General features: G+C 38.5%; 1 protein-coding gene across 3 annotated transcripts in view; it reads left to right on the top strand.

The window, feature by feature from the left end:
- PRKCD (protein kinase C delta) overlaps nucleotides 1-23,652 on the top strand; it is a 122,695-nt gene that overhangs the window by 82,381 nt on the left and 16,662 nt on the right. For all 3 annotated transcript variants that reach the window (XM_074958231.1, XM_074958232.1, XM_074958230.1), the window contains exons 4-9: nucleotides 2,089-2,149; nucleotides 17,702-17,858; nucleotides 18,496-18,527; nucleotides 19,403-19,488; nucleotides 21,492-21,621; nucleotides 22,392-22,492. In XM_074958231.1, coding sequence (XP_074814332.1) covers nucleotides 2,089-2,149; nucleotides 17,702-17,858; nucleotides 18,496-18,527; nucleotides 19,403-19,488; nucleotides 21,492-21,621; nucleotides 22,392-22,492 — 567 coding nt within the window. The remainder of the gene's footprint in view (nucleotides 1-2,088; nucleotides 2,150-17,701; nucleotides 17,859-18,495; nucleotides 18,528-19,402; nucleotides 19,489-21,491; nucleotides 21,622-22,391; nucleotides 22,493-23,652) is intronic.

The raw sequence follows: 23,652 nt of genomic DNA, 5'->3' as shown, positions 1-23,652 counted from the left end.
TAACTGCACCCAGTAATACAGGCACAGCAAAATCTAAATGGTGCAACACAGGATATTTCACCACTGGCTGAGGCTTGATTGTATTGCTCCACTAATGTTCTGAAAATGGATGCTGCTGCACTCAGCGGCCTCTCCTCACCTTGCTGAAGGAGAGAGAGAGAGCCTTAACCATTAGGTTCTTCCCCAACCCAGACTGACCATCCAGAAAAACAGTAGAGGCCAGTGAAGAGCAATGAAAAGGAAAATGACATTCCTGACCGTGTCTTCGTGTGTGTTTGCACTGTACCGAGCACTGTTCAGGCCCTGATATTGGTTGTGGATTTTGGACACTACCATACTATAAGTAGTAGTAGTAAATGATAACATGGGAAATGGGGTGAGGAGAGAGAGAGTTATCTAGAGTGTGAGTCCAAGATGGCATGTCAATCCATTGATGCAAGATACAGTGCTACACACCCAATATGGTAGCAGTATGCACTTTAAACTGACAGAGGTATATAAGATAATGGGCCAAACAGGTTTTAGAGGACAACTTTATTAAAACATGCTTAATTCTAATTTCATTTTACATATATTGCTGGGATACAATATTAGAGGATTTGTTCACCCTTTGTATTCCAATGTAACACTTTCAAACTTTGCACAGTGACCTTGGGTTCCCTGCAGTTCTTCAGACCTGCATGTTTTGTTTTTTGGAAGTTAAAAATAAAAGGGTGAATTTGAGCGCAGGTGAATGGTGCTTTATAGACAGCATTGTAGACTGAAGTCCTCTATTACCATGCAAGAGGTACAGTGCAAGCAGCAGCTGTGCAAGCTTCCTCCATATTGCTTCAGTCCTGACTTGAAGGGACCATATCTAGGGATGAGAAGGTAGTTCAGTCTCCACAGATCTGTCTTAGGTCTGCCTGCAGAGACTGCCAACTAATAGGAGTTGCCGTGTGAATCCTTGTCCACCACTAACTTTACATAGACCACCAAACATTCATCACATGGTAATGACTTTTGGTCATTAACAACCATCGTCTGACTTTAACCAGTGACCTAGGCATGAAAAACTCTATTCTCCCACTACATTTCCTTCTACCATCCAGCTCCCTAGTGATCCTTATGTGATGCCTGGCCCTGACATAACAGGAGAAAGTCAGAAATGCAATCCAGGAAATGAAGAGTGGTAAGATAGTGGGACCTGATGAAGTGATGGTGGGCTTGATGAAAGTCTTGGGCAAAAGAGAGAGAAAATGGATGAACAGAGTGGTTAAAATCATATGGCAAGACAAGAGAATTCCTGAAGACAGGCGCCAGGTTATGCTGGTCCTAATACATAAGAAGGGAAGCATCCATGAACATAGAAACTGTTGATGGATAAAGCTGTTGTTGCATGGGATGAAGATACTGGAAGGTATCCTGGACGCGAGGGATAGGAGAATGATGGAACCCCTCATTGAACAAAAAAAGTTCAGCTTTAGGAAAGGACGAGGTACCATCTTTGTAATTCAGCAAGGGATAGAAAAGCAGTTAGAGTACCAACAGGATGGACTTTTATTGACCCAGAAGAATGCTCACACCGGCCTTAGGTTTAATAACTATGGTGCATGCTCTGTATAGATGACTTAAAAGAGTGATCTGAACATGTTTTGGAAAAACAAGTCTCTGAAGTTTGTCACACTGCACCAGGGGTTGGCCCTAACTCCTCTGCTGTTTATCGTATTGGTGGCCTATGTCAGCAGGAAGATCAGTGTAAATCAAAATTAAGAAAATAAAAAAGTAACCACTCAGTCAGTTGTCTTGATTACAGCAGAAACAAAATAAAAAAACTCAACAACACTTTGACCGTATTGCATGGTCTGGCTGACACTGGTTCATCAAAGCAATGAAAGAGGCAAGAAGAGATAAAAAGAAATAAAGTTGGCATTGTCACTGCAATGAAATACAAGCGGTATGGAGAAATATCCCTGTTTCCAAAGTCATTATCCTGTAATTTTACTTAAATGACACTTTCTAATTCTATTGAGAAATATCAATTAAACTAAATCACTGCAATTATCTTACCAACCCAATAATTCACTATTGGTATCTTTCCTCTCACAGCTTGACTTACAACCTCAAGGGAAGGTATTGATGGCTGTGCAATATCTTCTAGAAGATGCAGGTAAAGTAAACTTTTTATTTTTGTCAAGTACCAACATTTGTAACATTTTTCTTATATTTTGTTTTCTACAAATGAAATTACATTGTGGAAAGTGCATTCTTCCAGAAAAATTGTACTCTGTGGAATTTTCTAATGTATGAAGTTATGCCTTTGTAATTCCATCACTTTATGCGAAACCAGTCTTGGGTGCATATCTAATGTATCTATCTCAGATACTTATATAGCCTCCACTGCTGTAGCATTTAAGCACCTCACAATCTTTAATGTATCTTGGCTGACAACACCCCTGTGAGGTAAGGAAGTGCTATTCTCTCCATTTTATAGTCGGGGAATTGAAGTACAGAGAGGTTAAGTGACTTTGTCCACAGTCACACAGGAAGTTTGTGGTGGAACAAGGAATTGGACACGCATCTTCCAAGTCCCAGGCTAGTGTCCTAACCACTGAAGCTAAAAACTGTATGACTGAATGAAATGTGTGTCAGCAAGTGAATAATGTCAGTGCTGTACCATTTTATTTTAAATGCTGTAAATTTTGTATAGATTGAGAAGGAATGAATATAGTGTATGGAGGAAAACTAGGGGTCATGGGATACAATTAAGAAAGGGGACATTTAAGCTGAATAATGGAGAAAATGTCTTGACAGCCTGTAGAATAACTTCCTAGAGGAAGTGGTAGAAACCCCATCTGAGTTTTAAACTCAGACTGAACAGTGGGCTTTTAAGTATGCTCAGGGAACAGTCCTGCACTGTCAGAGAGATGAACTGAATTTCTTACCACTGACAGCTCTCGTCTGTCTCTGTCTTCTATGGTTTTATACTGTGTGTCCAGTAAATTAGAAGCCGTAGCACTATGACCACTCTGTCTCCAAAATAATTGTGCCTATTCGGAAATGGCAAAAAGATTCATGTCATGGTTGGAATGAAACTCTGCTTGTTTAATTTTTACCCACACACCTAAGACTAGAAGAGTTTAATATTGTTTGAATTTCATTTCAAAATATTTGCACAACACTAATTAGGACCCTTTCGCCTCCAGATCACCAGTTCATATCCAGTCTAATTTGGAAATACTTTGCCACCTGCTGATTGTTTAATCTATACAAATTGAGCTGATGGACTCAGCCCAGATCTGTTGCTATTAGACAAGTGTTGACATTTAAAAAATCAGTCCCCTAGTTAGCAGTAACGCTTGTTGGCATTTCCAACAGAGGAACAAAGAACTAAACGGACTATAAAGACTGGGTTGAAACACATTCATGGGGGAATGATGGGGCAGGAAGACTCTACTCTTGTTACATGTGGTGTAACTATTCTATGGATAAGACATACAAGCTTCTTTCTCCAGGGCTCCCCATCTGGCAGTTCTCCCTGCACTTGTGACTCTATGCACTCCCTGCTCGTGGCCCCATAAAGTCCAAATATCTCTTTATCAACTTCCTCCTGGAACTGGAATCTGGACTGGAGGGTGGGTGGTATCTCCACAAGTGTTGGGTCTTTTTCTGGTCTCTCAACAATGCATTCATTCAGTCAGAGTTCTTCTAGGCAGCATTCACTGACTTCTTGGACTGTTCATATAAATGAGGATTGTCTAGAGTTCTCCATCTCTGAATCCTTTGTTTCGACCCCAATACCTGCACCCTCATCCCTGTTTTTTTCATTCTTTGTCCCCCATACTTAGTTAATTCCTGGGCTGTATAGCCCCTCCTTTACTTGAGGGATAGGACTTTTGTTCTTTGGTGGGCTCCACCTACTTACCCAAGATTCAAATAGGCTGACACCTTTGACAAGCACTACATTTGCACAGAAAAAAAAAATAAAGGAAAAAAGTATTTTTATTGGAAAAGAATCTGCTGCAGGTAATCCTTTTATATTCTAGTTATACATAAAGGATATTTAAAAAGAATGTCAAGGAAATGGGACATTAAAAACATCAAGCTAAAATGATTCTATTGTCGTGAAACTCTTCAACATGAAGTCCTATTGCACCACATGTACCATCTGTGTGAAACCTACTGTATGGTTACTAAAGATAAAATGTGGTGGGATATGTGTGATCACAGAGTTCTCGTTTGGACATACCATTAATGATTGTTCTCTTAAGTAATAAAACTTGGTAAAGCAACAAAATTTGTGTGACTCTGAAGACTTATTAACAGAAATCTCTCTTTAAAATCTGAATGTTTTAAATATAGTGGTTAGCACTATTCCAGTCTGGGTTCAAACTGGCATCAGGGAAGTGTGCTAGGAAACATTTATCTTGGTCCCCACACACCGCTGGTTCACATGCAAGATTGCTGCAGATTAGAGTTAGTACTATGACAGCATATGTATTGACAAACACAGGGATAATGCATAGAAATCTGATTGTCAAAAGCTTGCAAAGTTCTGGGCTGAGAGTGAGCAAAGTGAACTTTTCTAAATATGTTATGACGGTTCATTTAACAAGACTGAGGCCTGTCTTTGTCTCACTAAGGAGTATGAAATATAGTCATAGTTTGCACTGAAAATACCATAGAATTTTGCAAATTATCACACACAAGCCTATAGTCTTTTCTCAAAGATGTACTCTAGTAGCGAGGTGCTGTTATGAAAATTCTAATATACTATACAGCATGCTATGAGAATTATTATAAATAATTAAAACTAAACAGCAATTATCAAAACAAATGGAGAAAATAGATGTAATATCCTTGTGCTTTTTTGCCTACTTCTTTGTTAAATCATAAGTCTCTCAGTTGTTGTGAATTCGTGAAATCATCCTATAATTAACACTGAGAGAGTGTTAATCTATAGTGTTGTTAAACCTTTGGATAAAGTCAGTATCCAAGACAGTTTGCTCTTCAGTCTCGTCAATCTAAATTCTAAAGCTTTCTTTCTCTTTTTATCCGTCGTTTTGTGATCAGGCAAGTTTGGCAGTTTCAGTAAAACAAAAAAGATATTTGGAATGGCCATTTTGTGTGTTATATCTAGGGAGTGTTACATATTTTTCAGCATTAATCTTGCCTTTATTATTGCTGACATGACTTCTAACTGAGAAATTAAAAAGGAACAATAGAAAACTAGGGAGAGCAGAGTGCTAATATTCTTATACTATAGGGGAAAGGCTTGTAGGGGGAAACTGATTTTCCCTGAGGCTTTCTATTTTTTCAGTTTACACCAGAAAACTAAGGGTAAGATTTGTAAAAGTACTTAGATGTACAAGTCCCCTTGCAAGACTTGTGCTCCTAAGTCACTTAGGTGTCTCCAAAAATTTCACCTTGTTTCTTATACTGTGTAGGGCTTTGTTTTTATAAGATAAATATTATTCCACTAACATAACATATGAGGTGATTGCTTAATGACCATTAGAAATACACTTAGAAGTTGAGACCAATTAACACTCTACAGGGCGGACACTGCTATGTATTAGACCTCTTCAATATCTAAGGGAATCTCTACACTACCTGCCGCATCGGCGGGCACCAATTTATCACATCTAGTCTAGACACGATAAATCGACCCCCCAAGTGCTCTCCCGTCCACTCATGTACTCCACTGCCGCGAGAGGCGCAGGCGGAGTCGACGGGGGAGCGGCAGCAGTCGACTTACCGTGGTGAAGACACCATGGTAAGTCAATCTAAAACTTAGATCGATATCCCCCTCCTCCTCCCCTCCCCCCCCCCCCCCCCCCCGCCAGTGTAGACCAGGGCTAAGAAGGAAAATGAGGAAGCTGTTCGGAGGGAGAAGATAGAAGGCTGGAGCTCATGAGAGAACTGGCAAAGAAAAGCTGACAGTACAGTACTTTATGGGGAGGTTTTTAGAGTCAGGTAAGAAAACCGTAAGGAGTAGAGTGGAAAGTTAGGCACCCATGATCTATATATCACTGAAAGTTGAAATGTTTAAATCTAGGACAAACTACTACCATCATTGCCTATCCTGCTGCGCATGCCTTAGGCTGTTTGACCAGTTTGAGAGTGCTGGCAAAACAGCGTCTTATTTTGGATGCTTCCCTGGCTATAAGTATATGCCCAGAATGGGAACAGCTTTTATAAAGATAAGAAAAATCATGTGTAATTAATAATTATTGACCATTTTAGATGCAGACCAGAAGGCCCTGAGCGGTGGTAATTGGCATCCTGAATTATTCAGTCCTATGGTCTCCTATCGCGAACCGTAAAGTATAGGTGCAAATGCCAACTATCCCTTGTGCCCCCACATATAAAAACAACAACAAATCCCTAAAACCTCTAGTGAGACAGGAATGTATCTTAATAGGATCATCAGTTTATAGTGCTTAATTTGAACTACTGCAGAAGTTTCTTTTAAATGTTTCTCACTCATGTAAATGGAATAATACTGACGACTTGTCAACATGGAAAATTATTCCAGAACAGCTGTTCCTGATTAACTTCATGTGTGGATGCTCTTAGTCTTGAATAAGAATGTCTTACTCCAAATTACCTTAATCCACATATGAAGTTAATCAGGAATAGTTAATCCACTTTCAGTTCACACCCTCCTGGATTGTGTAGGCAAACCCTAAAAAAGGATAAGATTTACTGTCAGTAAAGCAGAAGGTTGCTGTGCTCTGAAGTTACCTTGGTGCAGTGCATGAGAGTTGTTTAATACTTTTTCAGGATTGCTTCTTCAGGTACTTTTGAGGGTGTTGACTAAGAATATGCACCCTGCCAAAAAGGCCAAAATTAGAATGAAAATTGCAGAACCATAATTTCAGAAAGACTAACATTTAAATATTTGAAAGCTGAGAGCAGATGGCTTTGCACAGTAAGAACTATGGCTAAATGCCCTAATAGATGGCAGGAGTTTTAATTAAAAGCAAAGCATCTAATTATCACAACTCAGAGAATTTTGTGAGGTATTTACCATCTAGCCAGAGTATGTTTCTAAAAAGGGACAGCTAAATATTGTTTTTCTTGATGAGTTTAACTCCGTGTCACAACAGAAAATCAGAGGTTCTAGTTATTGATAACTAAAAAAGAGTAGATACATAAAGACATCACATAAGGGGTTTAGGTGTTCTACATAGGCAATGTTTTGTTCTAACCAACATTAATACAGTGCTACAATAATCTATGCTACTTTTTATAAAAAGGTGTATATGCCCATTGGGTGTGTTGAGAGAGGGCAACATCTCTTTGTGAGAATGCGGGGTTACATCTGGCTGCTTGATCGCAAAAAATGTATATATGAACTAAGACATTCAAAATTTAAATAGGTTCGTTTTTTAAAAAAGCCTAAACACTGAGCTGAACATAAAAAGAGATCACCATGTAGGACTTCTTGACTGGCCTAGATTCGTATTTTAATTTTCCTGTTAGTAAAAAGAAAATTCAGCAAGAACTTCTGTGTGGGAAGTATGAGCCTTTCCTAGCTTTCAGAGCAATTACAAGCTAACCCCTGTTCTGGTGCAGGCTGTTCAGTCAGTGAAGATGCCCCTTCAAGACTTGCACTTAAGTGCCTTTTTAAATGCAAATTTTACAAAAGGAATTGGCCATTCATGCACTGACAGTTCAACACTCATTTCCAATATCAACTTAAAAAGTGTTCAGTAAGCAGCAATAATGGATTTTGGGTGGGAGGGGATCAACCTAAAAAATAATCAGAAGAAAACAAACCATTTTGTCATCTTTATGGATAAATAGCCCAACAATTTGGGTTCTGCAGAACAAATATTTTGACTGCATGGCACTATCATATACTAATGCAATAGGTAGAATTCCAATTAACTGTTAAAGTAGAAAAGTTTGTTGGTGCATTTGAGGAATGTCTGCACACTGATCTTTACTTTTCATATTGGCACTACAACAATTGGCTAACAATAAAAGCTACAGTTGTTATAAAGGGGAACTGAGATTACATTTTGCTGTGTCTCTGTGCAGACAAGGTTTTCTTTTTATCTCGCAGGCTTATATATTTCCATGAAAAATCTCCTAAATGTATTTGCTGATTTTTCTAAAATATTATAAAACAAGATTATTTTAGAGCCAGTATTTCAGGTTTCTGACTGTTTATTTTAGGATATTGCTGATATTCCTAATGACATTTTACCTTAATATATTACTTTGCTTTTGAGGGTTTCAGAACACTTTGCAAATGTGTATAATTGTCCCCATTTTCAAGATGGGGGAAAACGAGACTATGACTTGCCCAAGGCAATGCATCAAACCAGTCTACCTGAGTCCCAGTTTCTTGTTTTAATTACTAGACACACACTATTGCCTCCTTGACAATACTACCTTTCCTTACTTCTGTCCGAAATGTTTGTTTATATGGTGTTTGTGACGGGTTTAACCCCCCTTCTGGGATGCCACCTAATATACTGGGATTTCACTGAGCCTGCCTGCTCCACTAGCCTGGGCTCCCTCTCCTTTTTTCTGAATTACGCTCTCCGGCCTCTGGCAGCACACACACACAGGTCGGGGCGCACCAGCTGTAGAATCACACAGAATCTGCAAACAGCTGTCTATGAGAAGACTCAGCTAGAAAATCACCCAGCACTCAAGTGCAACTCCCTTCTGGAAAATACACCCAAAATAATATTGTTTTGTGCTGTAGAGAAATCTATACAACATAAGCTCATAAATTCGCCTTCTCCCTCAATGTGGAGGAAGATATGCACAACTTCTTGCTGCCCCCCTCAGTTAGAAATTGCACAAACTGGGTGTAATAATAAACAAATCAAGTTTATTAACTAGAAAAGGCAGATTTTAAGTGATTGTAAGGGATAACAAACAGAACAAAGCATATTACCAAGCAAATAAAACAAAACACACATACTAAGCTTAAGATCTTACAGAGACTGGTTTCCAGCAGTAATTTCTCACCCTAAATGTTGTTGTTTTAGGCAAGTTTCAGAGTTTCTGTAGCTTAGAGTTCCAGTTATTTCTCTTTACAGACTAGACTTCTGTCTTAGTCTGAACTCAGCCCTTGCCCTTCCCTCAGCTTAGTCCTTTGTCTCTTCAAGTACTTTCAGCAGTCTTTCTTCTTGGGCAGGAAGGCAATGAAGAAGATTCCTGTTTGCCTTATTTCCCAGCCTTAAATAAGATTTACATAAGGTGAGAATCTTTTCTTTCCCAGTGTTGACCTCCCTCCTTCTAGTAATTTTCCACTAAAAGTCCAAGATGGTGTTTAGTACCAAGTGACAGGACCACTTGACCTAGTAGTGTCACAGCTAGGATCCTTCTCCGGAAGGAGAGAGATTAGTATCTTCACAAAGTTACTGTTTGTTCCTAATGGCCCATCAAGGCTGATGACCTGTTGTCTGTTGGGTGTCTCCCAAATACAAACACAGTTGTAATTGTTACATGGTCCATATTCCTAACTTTAGATATAGAAATGATAAATGCATACAAATTGGATAATCACAGTCAGTAAATTATAACCTTTCTGATGATACCTTACAAGACCCATCTTGCATAACATACATCAGTTATGCCATATTTATAACATAAGCATATTTCCATAAAGAATATGGGGTGTAACATCACAGTGTTTAATATTGAACCATCAAATATGTTATTACAAAATAGTTTCTTTGGAATAAATTGCTGTTAAAATGGTAAACAAAGAAGGCTGCCTTGAGATATTGAAGTAGCACTTAACTCATGTTCCTTTGTTGCAGATTAGGGTCTGACAGGAAGGCTGCTAGACAATTTGGTGACAGAAGGAGGTCTCCTTCCCAGTCCTTGAAGTTCCTTTCTCAAGGACTCTTTAAAACAGTGGCTACAGAGCCCTGACTTTCAGGTACCAGAACTCAAGGCCCCCAAATTGTCCCGTCCTGAGAATTTTTTCTTGCCTTCCATATTACCTTTCCTTTAAAGAGAGAATGTTGCAGATGGGACTCAGGTGAATTTTTTCATGCAACAGAAAATGGGAATGGGGAGTAAGGCATGTGACCCCTCACAATCTATAATGTTATGTACTTTCCTCCCCCACCCTCATATTGTGTAATTGGAAATAAAGTGATGCTCCTGAAAAGCAGCTGCAGCTTAATAGTGTGCAGATGCAATACATTTTATGCCTTGCTTGACCTTGTTTATTCAAATGTAGTTAATGACCTTATCCAGTAAGAAAACCCAGCATCACAGTGCATGGTTTAAGACTGAGCCTCTCACTCTGTGTGTGAGCCGCTTGGAAGCAGTTGGAATATATTTTTTTGTTTTTGTTTTGTTTTGTTTCTGGACTTTGAATTGCCATGCTGCTTGCTTCAGCTTCCAGGAGAAAGGGTTAGTGAATTATCTTTCTTTTCAGAGTTATCACTTATATCAGAAAGCAAATGCTTCACAAGTTACTTCCAGGATATTAGCTGGTCCTGTTGGGAGGAGGGAATATGAATTGCTCAAAGATGTGTGTACGCTGCTTTAAATGTAATGTGTCGTCTGTGCGTGTTGTGTGGAGAGTGTTGAGTAACTGAACATGAGATTTGAAGAGAGGGAGATATAATTTAGCTCATTATTTTTCATGCTAAGAAACAGATTTATAGGTGTTCTGCTAACACCATCTACATGCTGGGTAGGGCTAAATTACAATACAGTACAATCTCTGGTGCGCAAAGCACGTTTGGCATTCTTGTCTCCTTTTAAAAATAATAATAAACCATAATGATAAATTAAAAGTCAGAAGATGGCCCTATAATTTGTAAGATGTGAGGGAGAATAAATGTATCTGTGAACTAGGGGGGAGAATAATATCCCGAAGAGATGCCATATTCGGCATATTGTGATCTGTCTAGTACTAAACTAAACTGAACCTTGAGTTCTCTCCCTTAAGTAAATTGATGGTTTAGATACATGAACATAAATGGACTTCATGAAAATCATACCTCTTAAAGGTGAGATTTTTTTAAGAAATAAAATAAAATATTAAATTTATTTTATTCTGTCGTAGCCACATATTACACTGTAGACAATAAGCCAGCAATGTACATTATCAACCAAGTACCATAAACCACAAGGCAGAGGGAACTGAACTTAGTTTTCCCAGTGCACAGGAGGTAGATAATGTATTTTCAGATGTTAGGATGGACTGGTTCTCCTTGTGCTTTAAAATAGGGTTCCTGTGTTTACAGAGAGCAAGAACTATCAAGCATTTCTGTGCAGACACATTAACTCTATGAAAACATTTAGGGTGAAATGCTGGCTCCATTGAAGTCAGTGGCAAAATTCCCTTTGAGATCAATGGGATCAGGATTTCACCCTTAGAATTCTCCTCACTTCCTACCCTGTAGCACCTTGCTATGGCAGTAGGTGGGTGGACTGGAAAGGTGAAAACTTTAATATTGCAACAGTGTTGCCTCTTGCCATTCAACCATTATTCACACGCAAACCATCATAGCTGGAAATCTTGAGTTCCTCCCTTGCCTTGCATCTGATGTAGGTGGTATGTCAGGCAGAGGAGAATAGCAGGTTGGTGACAGTAGGATTTAAGGATTTCATCCTGCTCCCTTTGAAGTCCATGGAAAAACTTCTGTTAATTCTAATGGTGAGGATCAAGCCCTAAACTACTAAGCTGGTGGGGAAGACATAGCATGATGAGAAAAGGACCAGTAGCACCTCTGAAGAATGAGCATTAGCTGTAATTTTTAAAATGAGAAGTAACTTGTCTATTTACTCCTTTACTCAGTGTGATCCCGTACCATTTGCGTGTTAGAAACTTGTGCTGGCTGTGGTGTTCAATACATGGACTGCAGATTTGTCCATTTTAATCTGTTCCCCCCCCCCCTTGTTTAAACGGCAGTTTGCTAAAATACTGGTGTCCTTACTTTGTCTTTTTTCTAAGAGTGCTTTGGCATCATTAACTTTCTTCAAAGTCCAGGACCTTTAGATCACACTCAAAGGTAGATATAAGTGCAGTATTCCTGTGATACTATGCTGCAGTATCTGAGTTGAAGCAATGGGATGTCAGCTCAATTCTTGGTGTGGAGTTTATTTTATTTATTTACTTACAACTCACACACACACACAAGAAAAATGTGTCATCTAGAGGGCAAGGTGCCCTGGCAGTTTAAGAAAACAGCTATTACAACTAACTCATTCAGTTACCCTTGCAATGGAAGTGCAGCAACTTCTAAATATATGTCCTGTTAAAAGGTTCTGTGGAAAAAAGAGTAATTGATTAGTTACTCATATAAAAGGTTTTAACATAACTGCCATGGGCTGGTGTAGATTTAGATTGAATATTATATGCCAGATCACTATAGAAAGGGTACTGCTCATGTCAGTAAACAAATGCATAATTATATTGGTATTGAAACCTAAAATATGTCATCAAAGCCAAACCCACAAGTACTCTCAGAGCAAAGAAGTCGATACAGATAAAATAAACATTAAAATACATAGAACGAGAATATACATGATGGTGAAAAAGTAAATGAACAAAATATACTGTTTTAGGAACAAACATAGTAAACAAAAAACAATTAAAAATAATCAAGAGTAGCAGATGTATATTTAGATTTATTATTTTATTCAAATGTAGAGTTCTGGAAAGTTTTCCCTTTTAAAGTAGCTTTTGTAAAGGTAATTCATTCATGTGTGTGTAGCATGTGTGTCTGTAGCATGCGTGCAGACTGTAGGGCCAGGTTGAAGAACTGCTTTCTCTGAGCTGAAAGAGCCTGTGCAAGGCAAGAAATCTAGTTTGGGGGAAATGTGTATTGCTGTGCAAAGGTTCTAGATAGATGTTTTTATTGAATTTGGCCCGGAGGGCTTTGTTAACATCCAAACGAACCAATGGCAATGCAACAGAATAGTTAAAGGGACACTGTGAACTTCAGCTTTAGTAAGTTTTAAATTGAAGGTGGTATTATTAGCATGGGGGAAAATGTGTTTGCAATATGTTCTTTTTACATTGGCAGTGCTCCTTTAACTGGTCAGTCATTTAGCACAAAACTGGATTTCACCTATCCATACAAATCCACCACTATGAAACATTCATGGCAAGCTCTCTTTTTTTTTCAAATCCCACCATTTGCTTTCCCATTTCTAAGCTTTCAAAAAAAACCCCAAACCCATATTGTATACTGAATAAATTAATATCTTGAGAGCTCAGCTCTCTGTCTCTCTCTCTGTGAATATTGGTTTGTTAGCTTCTGGCAAAGATTTTTTTCCTTGGGCATTTGGAAATGAATGGGCTGATTGGGCTGAGATAGTGCTCTTGGTATGGGGGTTATTGTCATTGTGGTTAGGTTAACTCTAGTAATATTGTTTGGGTAGCTCAATAAAATATATTCTAGATTGTTAAAAGTATGAAATACTGCTTGTTTCAGTTACTGTGATTTACCTAGAAGCAAGAATAGGCACTGAAGAATTTAAATAAAAACTGTATGTTCACATAGATACAGTGCTTCTGGCGTGATTGCAGTGTCATGATTGGGGTCTGATTTTATCCCCTAGCTCAATGTATACATGCTGGGAGGAGGTTTAAGATATATTGAAAGAGCTGGTTTGAGAAAAGGATCTGAATTTTAAGAAGAGAAAAGGAGATATTTGAATAATAAGTGATTGTTAAATATTTTTCATATTTTCTCATTATTTACTAGGCAGGAAACATTTAGAAAAGCTAAATGTAATGGTGTGTTCTGGGGCTAAAATGATTCATTACAAATCTAGATAGTAACTACAATTGTTGTGGGGGATTTTTTGACACCAATCAGCAGCATATTTGTTGATTATGCAGTTGGTATGTTACCATTTCTGAGTGTGTTGAGCGTGCATAGCATAAGGATCTAGTCTGTGAAAATCCTGCCAATCTCTGTTGCACTTCCCATGACTTCATGCTTTTGGGGAAGGGCAAAGTTTCCCATTCTTGTGTGTTGCCCCCCAACTATGTGGAATTCTGACTCATTTCCTCAACCTGCTCCTCCCAGCCACTACTGCTATCTGAATCTCAGCCCACAAATAAAATTTTTCTTCCCATTTGACTTTACGATAGCTCCGCTTTTTGAAGTGGTTTCTGGCAATATGTACTACGAGGCATTTATATAAAGAATTGATAGGGACTATACTGTAATCTTACTGTAATTCACTTTAGATATCATTTTAAAGCCGTCTTAGCTTTTCAGATGCAGTCTAGCACCAGCTGCTGTCCGAACGTCCCCATTTGCTCTGGAGCAGAGGTGAAAATGTTCTTTTCAATAATAGTTTGATATGTTGGTTGGTTTCGGCCAAAGCAGTGCAGATATGTAATTTAATAAGGCAGTCAGTTGTAGAAGCGGGTTGTTTTGGAATACAGATTTTGATACCATGAGCAAAGATTCTTAAGATAAAATTGGGATGTGATGGTTAAGGACAGTTACTGTTTTACTAGCTTTAAATTATGCATCCCACTGCACTGTGTGCATCGACTTCCGAAGCTTAGAGGCCAGCCTAATGCTTTTCTTTGGAGTTCATTGTCCGTTTTACCTCAAGTGCTGGGAAACATATTGCGATTTTGTCCCATGTACTGATCAGCAGCTGGCTAGGAATTGTGGGCCACAGTATTAAATTGCTATAGTAACTTCAGCATGAAGAGATCTATTTCTCATTTTCATGGTGAACTCTTCTGTTAGGTTCACAGCTTGCAGGTTTTCCTGAAGCTATATTTTCATTCGACTCCCCACTGGAGAAGCTTTAATTTATTAAATGTTTTCCATCTGCATTGGGCTAAATTATAAAAATGTAGGCCTGAAAAGAGAGGCTGTTGGGGCACAATTACGCAAGAAACAGCTTTTCTCCCCCTTTGGCTATAATGCAGGTTAAATCACCCTCCCAGACACATCTGTTTTATGCATCTGATAATCCAAAATATTACTAACATTTGGCAGAATTACTATTATGTTCCTTTCTTCAGCCTATACACTTGCACACATTTTTCAGTGTGTGATTTTTCTGAAGCATTCAAAGATTTGGTGTCTGTATATATCAAAATACTGCTTGCTCAGCAGAATTAAGAAGTGGGGTAATATGGCTTGCAAGTGAAATATTGCTGTTAGTCTTTGGTTGGCTATCTCAATAAGATAAGTTGAAACAGCAAAACTGAACTATTTTTAATCTTGTTCCTGAAGCAGAGATGTGATTTACTAGATGTATCATTATCATCATCATAATTATTTAGTATTAGAGTATGAGTTCTGGAGTAAGTTCTCCTGTGGGTTAAGATCAAACATCAATAGTTTTAAGCCAATGGCTTCGAAATTTGTCAGGAAACTCTATTTGCCTTTAGCAGCACCAGCCATTGACCTCTTCTCACAGTTAATTGTCTCGTCCTCGCCTGGCCTCATAAAACTGGGTCTATCCTTTATTCTAAGATTTCATGGATCACTGGTTCTTTCTTCCCATTCCAGTGAAACCAGAAAACCAGTTCAGGGTGCTCTTAAATCCTGATGTATGATTGATTGCACGCCAAGCTTGGTTGTAGATGTGAATGCAGTTATTAGGCAGGGATACAGCACCAGGACTCAGGACAGCGACTCTCCCAAGTTCTCTCATTTGTTGATTCCTTTTTAAGTGTGATGGAGACAGCCATCTGATCTAATGGCAAAAGCAACATAATGCTAGAGGGGAATACATACGTCACCAGTGTTTGAGAAATGTTATCATAGGTCATGGTTTGGAGTATTCATCGATTTGTTGTTTTGTCCATGCTGGCTGTAAAATTTTATTTTCCAATAGCTCTGTTTACTCCTCAATTCAGTTTCATTAATGGTGCTGAAGGTAAATTTAGGATAACCACCACTAAGAGGCTGCATACAGTGTGTTCAAACAATACCTCAGAATGGAAAATAAAACTATCACTCAGATCAGTGGGCATGTCTGAGACAGAAATCCATGGGAAAGTAGGAGAATGGGAAGGTTGTTGGATGCAGTAAGTTTGAATATTGTAGTATTGTTCTAATACATACATTGTTCTAATACATACATTGTTCTAATACATCTGAGTATTTGTTGATAGAGGGGCCAACTTGGCTCCAACTGAAGACTTTTTTGCAAAACACCCTTTGATTTCCAGGAGAACATGCTTCAAGGCAGGCCGCTAACTGCAGTGCTGTATTATCACGGTGCTGAAATCTACTTAGGCTATATCTGTACTGCAGGCGAGGGGTGCTCATACTCATGCTAGCTCTCATCAGAGTTAGTGCACTAAAAATAGAAGCATAGATGTGGTAGCATGGGCAGAAGCAGCAATGGCATGGGCTAGGCATCCTGAGCGTGTACCCGTGGGGTTCAGGCAGCTCGCCTGTGCACCACTGCCCGTGCTACTGTGACAACACTACTATTTCTAGCATGCTAGCTCAGATGATCGCTGTCTCAAGTGTGTCTGCTTAACTAGGGAATCGGACGCCTAGCTCACAGTGTAGGCGTAGCCTTAGGTGTATTAAAAAAGAACTATTCTTACAAGGGATACGGTGCTTACCCCTTGTCTGTTCCTACCTGACTTTCTCCTCCCTCCATCACCATGGAATTCTCTACATCCCAAACTACCACCTCTCACTACTATAAATGTTTCAGCCACCTCAGACAAAGAGCAGTGGATGAGCATTTCTGAATGCATTGAATAACTGATCTGGTCTCCATAGTTGACTTTTGCTTTTCCTTAACTGGCTAGATGGGGTCATTCTTGAGCAGCTTTTCCTTATCCCCTGCTCTGAAAAAAACACATCTCCTTTTTTGGGGCTGTGTGCACTGCTATACCAGTGATTCCAGTCTTTTTTTACTTTCTCTTAAACAGTTTAAAATGTCTGTTAGGACCATCCCATTCCAATGTCTTTTCTTGCCTTTACATTTTGAAAAAAAAAGTTAGTTGAATGTGAACAAGTGTCACTTAAGGAATTAATAAGAGAATTTCTTTACTTGGAATTTTGTTATCGCCTTAATGAAAATGAAAGATTAGTAATTAGGTCGCTCCAAGACCTGTATGATCCACTTATTTTAGCAACTTGGGATTTTGTGTGATACTCCTCACCAAGGTAGTGTAGGATCCTTGTCTCAAAGCTGCACCATAGGGTTGTCTCCTCTTTGGCAACTGCAGAAGTATTGAAAAATATCTTATGTTTATTAGAAGAGGGAATATTGGAAGCGTCTGAGAAAGTTACTTCCTCTTATGTGTTTCTGAAGCTGCAAGGGCCCTGATTTCCTGGCCCCCTCCGCCCTCCTCTGTTAACTTGAAACTTCAGCATGGCCTGTTCTTGGTTCAGCTTGTCTTACATCATTTCACTTTCATTTCATTTAAATTATGCAGCAAGAAAATGCCACTGAATGCATTCAATAGTTGGAAAAAGTGTTTAAGGTTACTGCCTACATAAATAAATAAATGAATAAAGCTTGACATTGACAAGGAAAGAGTATTGAATATAGACCTTCTTTTACACATAATTTTTATAATATGTCTGGGTCTAAAACGTGATAAGGGTAATTTTGTTATTTCAGTGTGTGTGTGTGAGAGAGAGAGAGAAAGAGAATTAAAAAAATATCTAAATTATAATACTAAATTATAACTTTAGGGAAAGTAGTATTGATTCATTTTCGTTACAACTTGGTATAATTTTAAAACAGTTTCTTCTTTTATTTTTCTCCCCAGATTGCAAGCAGTCAATGAGGGAAGACGAGGGGATTGTGACTATCAATAGGAGAGGAGCTATCAAGCAAGCCAAAATCCACTACATCAAAAATCATGAGTTTATTGCCACCTTCTTTGGACAGCCCACATTTTGCTCTGTCTGTAAAGACTTTGTCTGGTAAGAAGGAAACAATATATGTAAGCTCAGGTTTATTCTTGGGAGTGAAATGATTAAAAAACAACTAGCTTCAGATGTACTGAGAAATGATGGAAAATGTTGTAAATCACTCTGTAGCCCTTGATGTTACACGTCATGCATCACATTGGATGGGAACAATATATTATGTTTTGTAGTACTGTAGCACTTAGAAGCCCAACTCATACATTTTCCCCACATTATGCCATGGTAATAATTTAAGTATGGATCCTGAGCCCACTGAAGTAATTGGCAAAACTTCCATCAACTTCAGCGGGAGCAAAATCTGGCCCTTAACTGGCAAAACCTTCGCAAAGGAATAAGTCTGATAATTCCCTTGGGTATAAGGCAGTGATGTTCAAACCTTTCATGGAAGGGTTGGTGGAATGATAAAAATGTTTCCTTAGAGAGAGAGAAGCAGGAATCTTTTGACATGCTTCACTGAGAAACATTTATAATAGCAGGACCTAGACTGATAGAATCATCATAAATGTTGTGATTTAAACCTTGAATCTCTGGCATGTGAAAGCAACTAAAAAAATCTGTTTTGAACAAGACAAACATCTAGAGCTACACTTTCTACCCTTGTGACTTTCTTTTTGTATTGTTTGTTTTTCAGGGGACTTAACAAGCAGGGATACAAATGTAGACGTGAGTTGACTATATGAATTTTGTAACTATGACAAACTTTTTAATATTACTCTGTAGATAGGTATATGTCGCATTTATAATATACGGTGTAAACATTTATCATACAGAGTGCATAATCACTCTCTCAATGATACGGATGTTAATTATAAAGTGTTCGGTGCTAACACAGGGCTCTGTACTTCAGTGTCAAATGATTGACCCTTCCATTGAGCCGTGAGTAATAAGGTTAATGGGCCAAATTATCTGCTGGTGTAAATGGGTGAAATGTCATTGAAAATAACAGCTGTGCCCACTTACATCATCAAAAAATTGGGCCCAGTAATTCCATTTTGGTGTTTACTAAATATTGGAACATATGGGAAATCTTCTAAATAGGAAAGGAAACCCTGAATAGAAAAGGAAACTCTGAAACCCTTCTAAATAGAGTTTAAGAATTGCAATTTTTCCAACCAGAAGAAAACCTTGATTCATTTCTTATGTAGTTAGTGATAGCAGTACCTTTCAGTCATAGTAGATCTTGATGTATCCTATATGGTAGCATCAGCCAATGCCAAAGTACTTTTGTTTCCAAAATTTGCAAATGTAGTAATGTTTTCTCCCCCACATACCTCACCCTCAAATGCTGGTGGTATCACCTACAGGAGAGACTTGTGGTTCAGAAATAAAGACATATAATCCCAAACTAGAGACAATAATTTCCTACAGATACCTCTCTTGCTTACAGAGAGGGGCGCTTTCACTTGAGAAATACGGATTAACACTTGTAGATTTTAGGGAAGGCATATTTCATATTAGACTTTTTTCCAAAGAGGAACACCTAATCATCTGTATCGGTTAACTGATGGGTTATTTTCTTTTTCATTTCTCTCTTGAAGAATGCAATGCTGCTATTCATAAGAAATGTATTGATAAAATCATTGGGAGATGTACTGGTACTGCAGCCAACAGCAGAGACACAATGGTAAGAGATGAAAAAATTTCTTTACGAATGTAGGTTTCAGAGTAACATGATGGCATATATCATATTGGTGGATGTGCAGGTGAATGAGCCTCTGATAGTGTGGCTGATGTTATTAGGCCTTGTGATGGTGTCCCCTGAATAGATATGTGGGCACAGTTGGCAACGGGCTTTGTTGCAAAGATAGGTTCCTGGGTTAGTGGTTCTGTTGTGTGGTAGTGGTTGCTGGTGAGTATTTGCTTCAGGTTGGGGGGCTGTCTGTAGGCAAGGACTGGCCTGTCTCCCAAGATTTGTGAGAGTGTTGGGTCATCCTTCAGGATAGATTGTAGATCCTTAATAATGCGTTGGAGGGGTTTTAGTTGGGGGCTGAAGGTGACGGCTAGTGGCGTTCCTTGCAACAAAGCCCGTTGCCAACTGTGCCCACATATCTATTCAGGGGACACCATCACAGGGCCTAATAACATCAGCCACACTATCAGAGGCTCGTTCACCTGCACATCCACCAATGTGATATATGCCATCATGTGCCAGCAGTGCCCCTCTGCCATGTACATTGGTCAAACTGACAGTCTCTATGTAAAAGAATAAATGGACACAAATCAGATGTCAAGAATTATAGCATTCATAAACCAGTCGGAGAACACTTCAATCTCTCTGGTCACGCGATTACAGACATGAAAGTTGCGATATTACAACAAAAAAACTTCAAATCCAGACTCCAGCAAGAGACTGCTGAATTGGAATTCATTTGCAAATTGGATACAATTAACTTAGGCTTGAATAGAGACTGGGAGTGGCTAAGTCATTATGCAAGCTAACCTATTTCCCCTTGTTTTTTCCTCCCCCTCACCCCCCCGACGTTCTTGTTAAACCCTGGATTTGTGCTGGAAATGGCCCACCTTGATTATCATACACATTGTAAGGAGAGTGATCACTTTAGATAAGCTATTACCAGCAGGAGAGTGGGGTGGGGGGAGAGAAAACCTTTTGTAGTGGTAAACACCCATTTTTTCATGCTTTGTGTGTATAAAAAGATCATCTACACTTTCCACAGTATGCATCCGATGAAGTGAGCTGTAGCTCACGAAAGCTTATGCTCAAATAAATTGGTTAGTCTCTAAGGTGCCACAAGTACTCCTTTTCTTTTTACGAATGTATGATTGTAAACGTGGCAAGATCCACTTGGAAAGTACTTTGCTGCATAACAATGGCTGTTTACTGCTTCCTTTCGATACTAGACATTCTATGGAGATGGAGCATGGGTGAAACTCTGGAGAAGGCAGAGTAGTTACAATCCTGTGACAGAAACTTTTTTTTTTCCAAGTAAAGATTTAATTCTTTAAGCGTTGAATAAATTATGCAGTAACAGATATGGGTTTGGGGAGGTTTAAAATACAAAACAGCTCAGATTTGTTGATCTTAAAGTTTTTGCAGCATGGCTTATCTCTTCAGGAGTTTTGAGGGTCAGGGATTCCAGGACAAGCAAGAAAGGGGGGTATATTTCCCTGCAGTTCATGCTGTGTGAAGTGTCCCTGTTGTATTATGCTGCTGGGCAATATTCTTACTGACTAAATTTTTCACTGTTGTCAGGGCACCAAGGCCTCCACATGCAGGCATTTTGAAAACAAAATAAATACATATATCTATAACAATGGCTTCACATACATAATAAAATTTAAATATGTGACACACAAGAGATACTTTTGCTGAGAGGTAGACGAGTGCATTGTAATAAGTCAACTTTTGACTGAAACAATTTTAATTTGCCAGTAGGCATCTGGTTTCCCCTTGATATAGACACATTTCACCCAAACTCAGCATGTTAAGTTTCTTCAGAGATTGTACACTTAAAGTACTCAGTGTTGGATCATTTGTGAATGCTTTTTAAATGTGGTTTTTAAATTATAAACATACGTGTGTGTGTGTGTGTGTGTGTGTGTGAGAGAGAGAGAGATCAGTCCCCTCGTGTCTGAAAAAGTGATTTATTTGTGTAAATATGCCTTCAGTTTCAGAAGGAGCGCTTCAACATTGATATGCCTCATCGATTTAAAGTTTACAACTACATGAGTCCCACCTTTTGCGATCATTGCGGCAGTCTTCTCTGGGGATTAGTTAAACAAGGATTAAAGTGCGAAGGTACTCTAGGGGCTTCTGTGCTATTTGAGTCTCAGCTTTTATGGAGGATGGGGAAAAGAGCATTGCCATAGCATTTTCCATGGGAAAAACTAATTTTTGGTGAAGTGTGTCCAAGTCTCTTGTTTGTGGATGTTCTTGAGTTTGTATGACATCTTGTGTTTCACAAAAAGCTCTCTTAAAAACAACACTTGGCTCTGTCAATTAAAGAGCATTTTGATTATTGCAGTGTTACAGAGGAGACAAGAGCAAGAAAAATTGTCTCTTTGGTACCATTAGGGACAAGCAGCCCCCAGATGCAATGCAGTTGAGTATATTTGTCATATAGTATCTGAGTACATAGTCCCAAACTGAAGATGCATTTTCTGACTGTTAACTATAAATCCCTCTCTTGTCATAATTCTCCAACAAGAAAGACAAAATTTAATGAATCAAAAGTATTATTTCTAGTTTGTAAGATAATGGGCCAAAATTGCAGCTAATTAAACAGGCATAACTCCAGATCAGCAGAGCTTTACCTCTCTATTCCTGTGGTGATTTTGGCAACTTCCATTTTAAATGAGTTTGAGAGTGGGAGGGAGAGGTAAAATTTGAATTGCCGTTTTATTAAAGGCTGTAATCAATTAAAAGAGCAAGTTGTTCATATCGCAAATCCGAGCTATGAAAACGTTTCTGAACAGAAGTATTGAATACAAAAAAAATCTTTCCTATGAATCTACTGTTTAACAATATTTTGCATGAAGTTCACATTACTGTCCTTTCCTTTCTTTTAGAGTGTGGGATGAATGTGCACCACAAATGTCAAAAGAAAGTGGCAAATCTATGTGGAATCAACCAGAAACTATTAGCAGAAGCTTTAAATCAAGTTAGCCAGGTATGTTGCATTGTTGTTTGTCATGCAACTAGTTGTATTACAAGCCCGGGAGGGAGGCTTTTCCTTTCCTTACCATTTTGGTCATTAAGTGACATATGCTGCTGGGGGGCCTTAGTGTAAGTGACGAAGGCCCTTTCCAGGCTTTAAAGTGAAACTGCAGGTTTCAAAACAAAACAAAAAACCGCCCCTCAGATAATTGGAAACTTTCTGCTGGAATGTTTTGGGTTTTTTTTAATCCCAACAAGAACAAGGTTTGTTTGTTTTTCTTTTTTGTTGTCTTAAACATTCTTTTGCAGTGTTTGGTATAAATGGTGACAAATCAGATTTTGCAAAATTTTGTTTTTAGTAATCTCTCTACTTTTTCACATGTTGAAAACACAGATGTTATACTCCATGATTTTAGCTTATCAGAGGTTATGTATGCTGGAACTAACACATCCCCACTATTAACTTCTTGATCTCCTGAGCCTGGTAGTTGCTTCTTTTACAGCTGGGTAGCACTGGCTTTCATTTACAAGCAGAAAACTGTATACTGGCTGTGAAATAACAGCATAACTGAAAAACATGGAGCCACATGCTTAACGAAGTGAAGTACATCTCAAGCTACCTTTCTTAAGCTTTTGTGTGATATTTACTTTTTAAAAAACCTTAGGGCTGATAGAACAATATTTTCACTACATGAAAATCTAAAGAGGTTAACTACTCAAGTAAAATTAAACAGTGCAGTTACGTAAAGAACAGCAATACGGACAAGTTGCTTACATGTGCTCAGTACCAATAACCTTGTGATTCTTTTCTCTTTCTAGGACATGACTCCTCCTGTATATTATTTAAACTTTAAAGTAATACACACTTTTGTGAAGACTGTTCCCCTACTACTATTCCTGCCCTGGTTTTTGTTTGTCGCTCCTTCCCTATCATTAAAGCTATGATATTTTGAACCCAGAATTCTCAATGGATATCACTGGCAGAGGTTGTAGAATAGAGTGCTCAAACATTTTTAACACCATTTTTATTGTTGTTTTCTTACAACATATGACAGTGGACAGTGTGGATGCTATAAAAGGGATTATAGTAAATAAAGTGTGTGTATTATAATTCTTCAGCTTTCCATTACCAAAGGTTTCTAGACAAAGTAGTAAATACACATTTTGCGTGAG

This window comes from Natator depressus, chromosome 7 (assembly GCF_965152275.1).
Source record: "Natator depressus isolate rNatDep1 chromosome 7, rNatDep2.hap1, whole genome shotgun sequence".
Lineage (NCBI taxonomy): Eukaryota > Metazoa > Chordata > Testudines > Cheloniidae > Natator > Natator depressus.
This window is presented reverse-complemented; position numbering and strand designations above follow the sequence as displayed.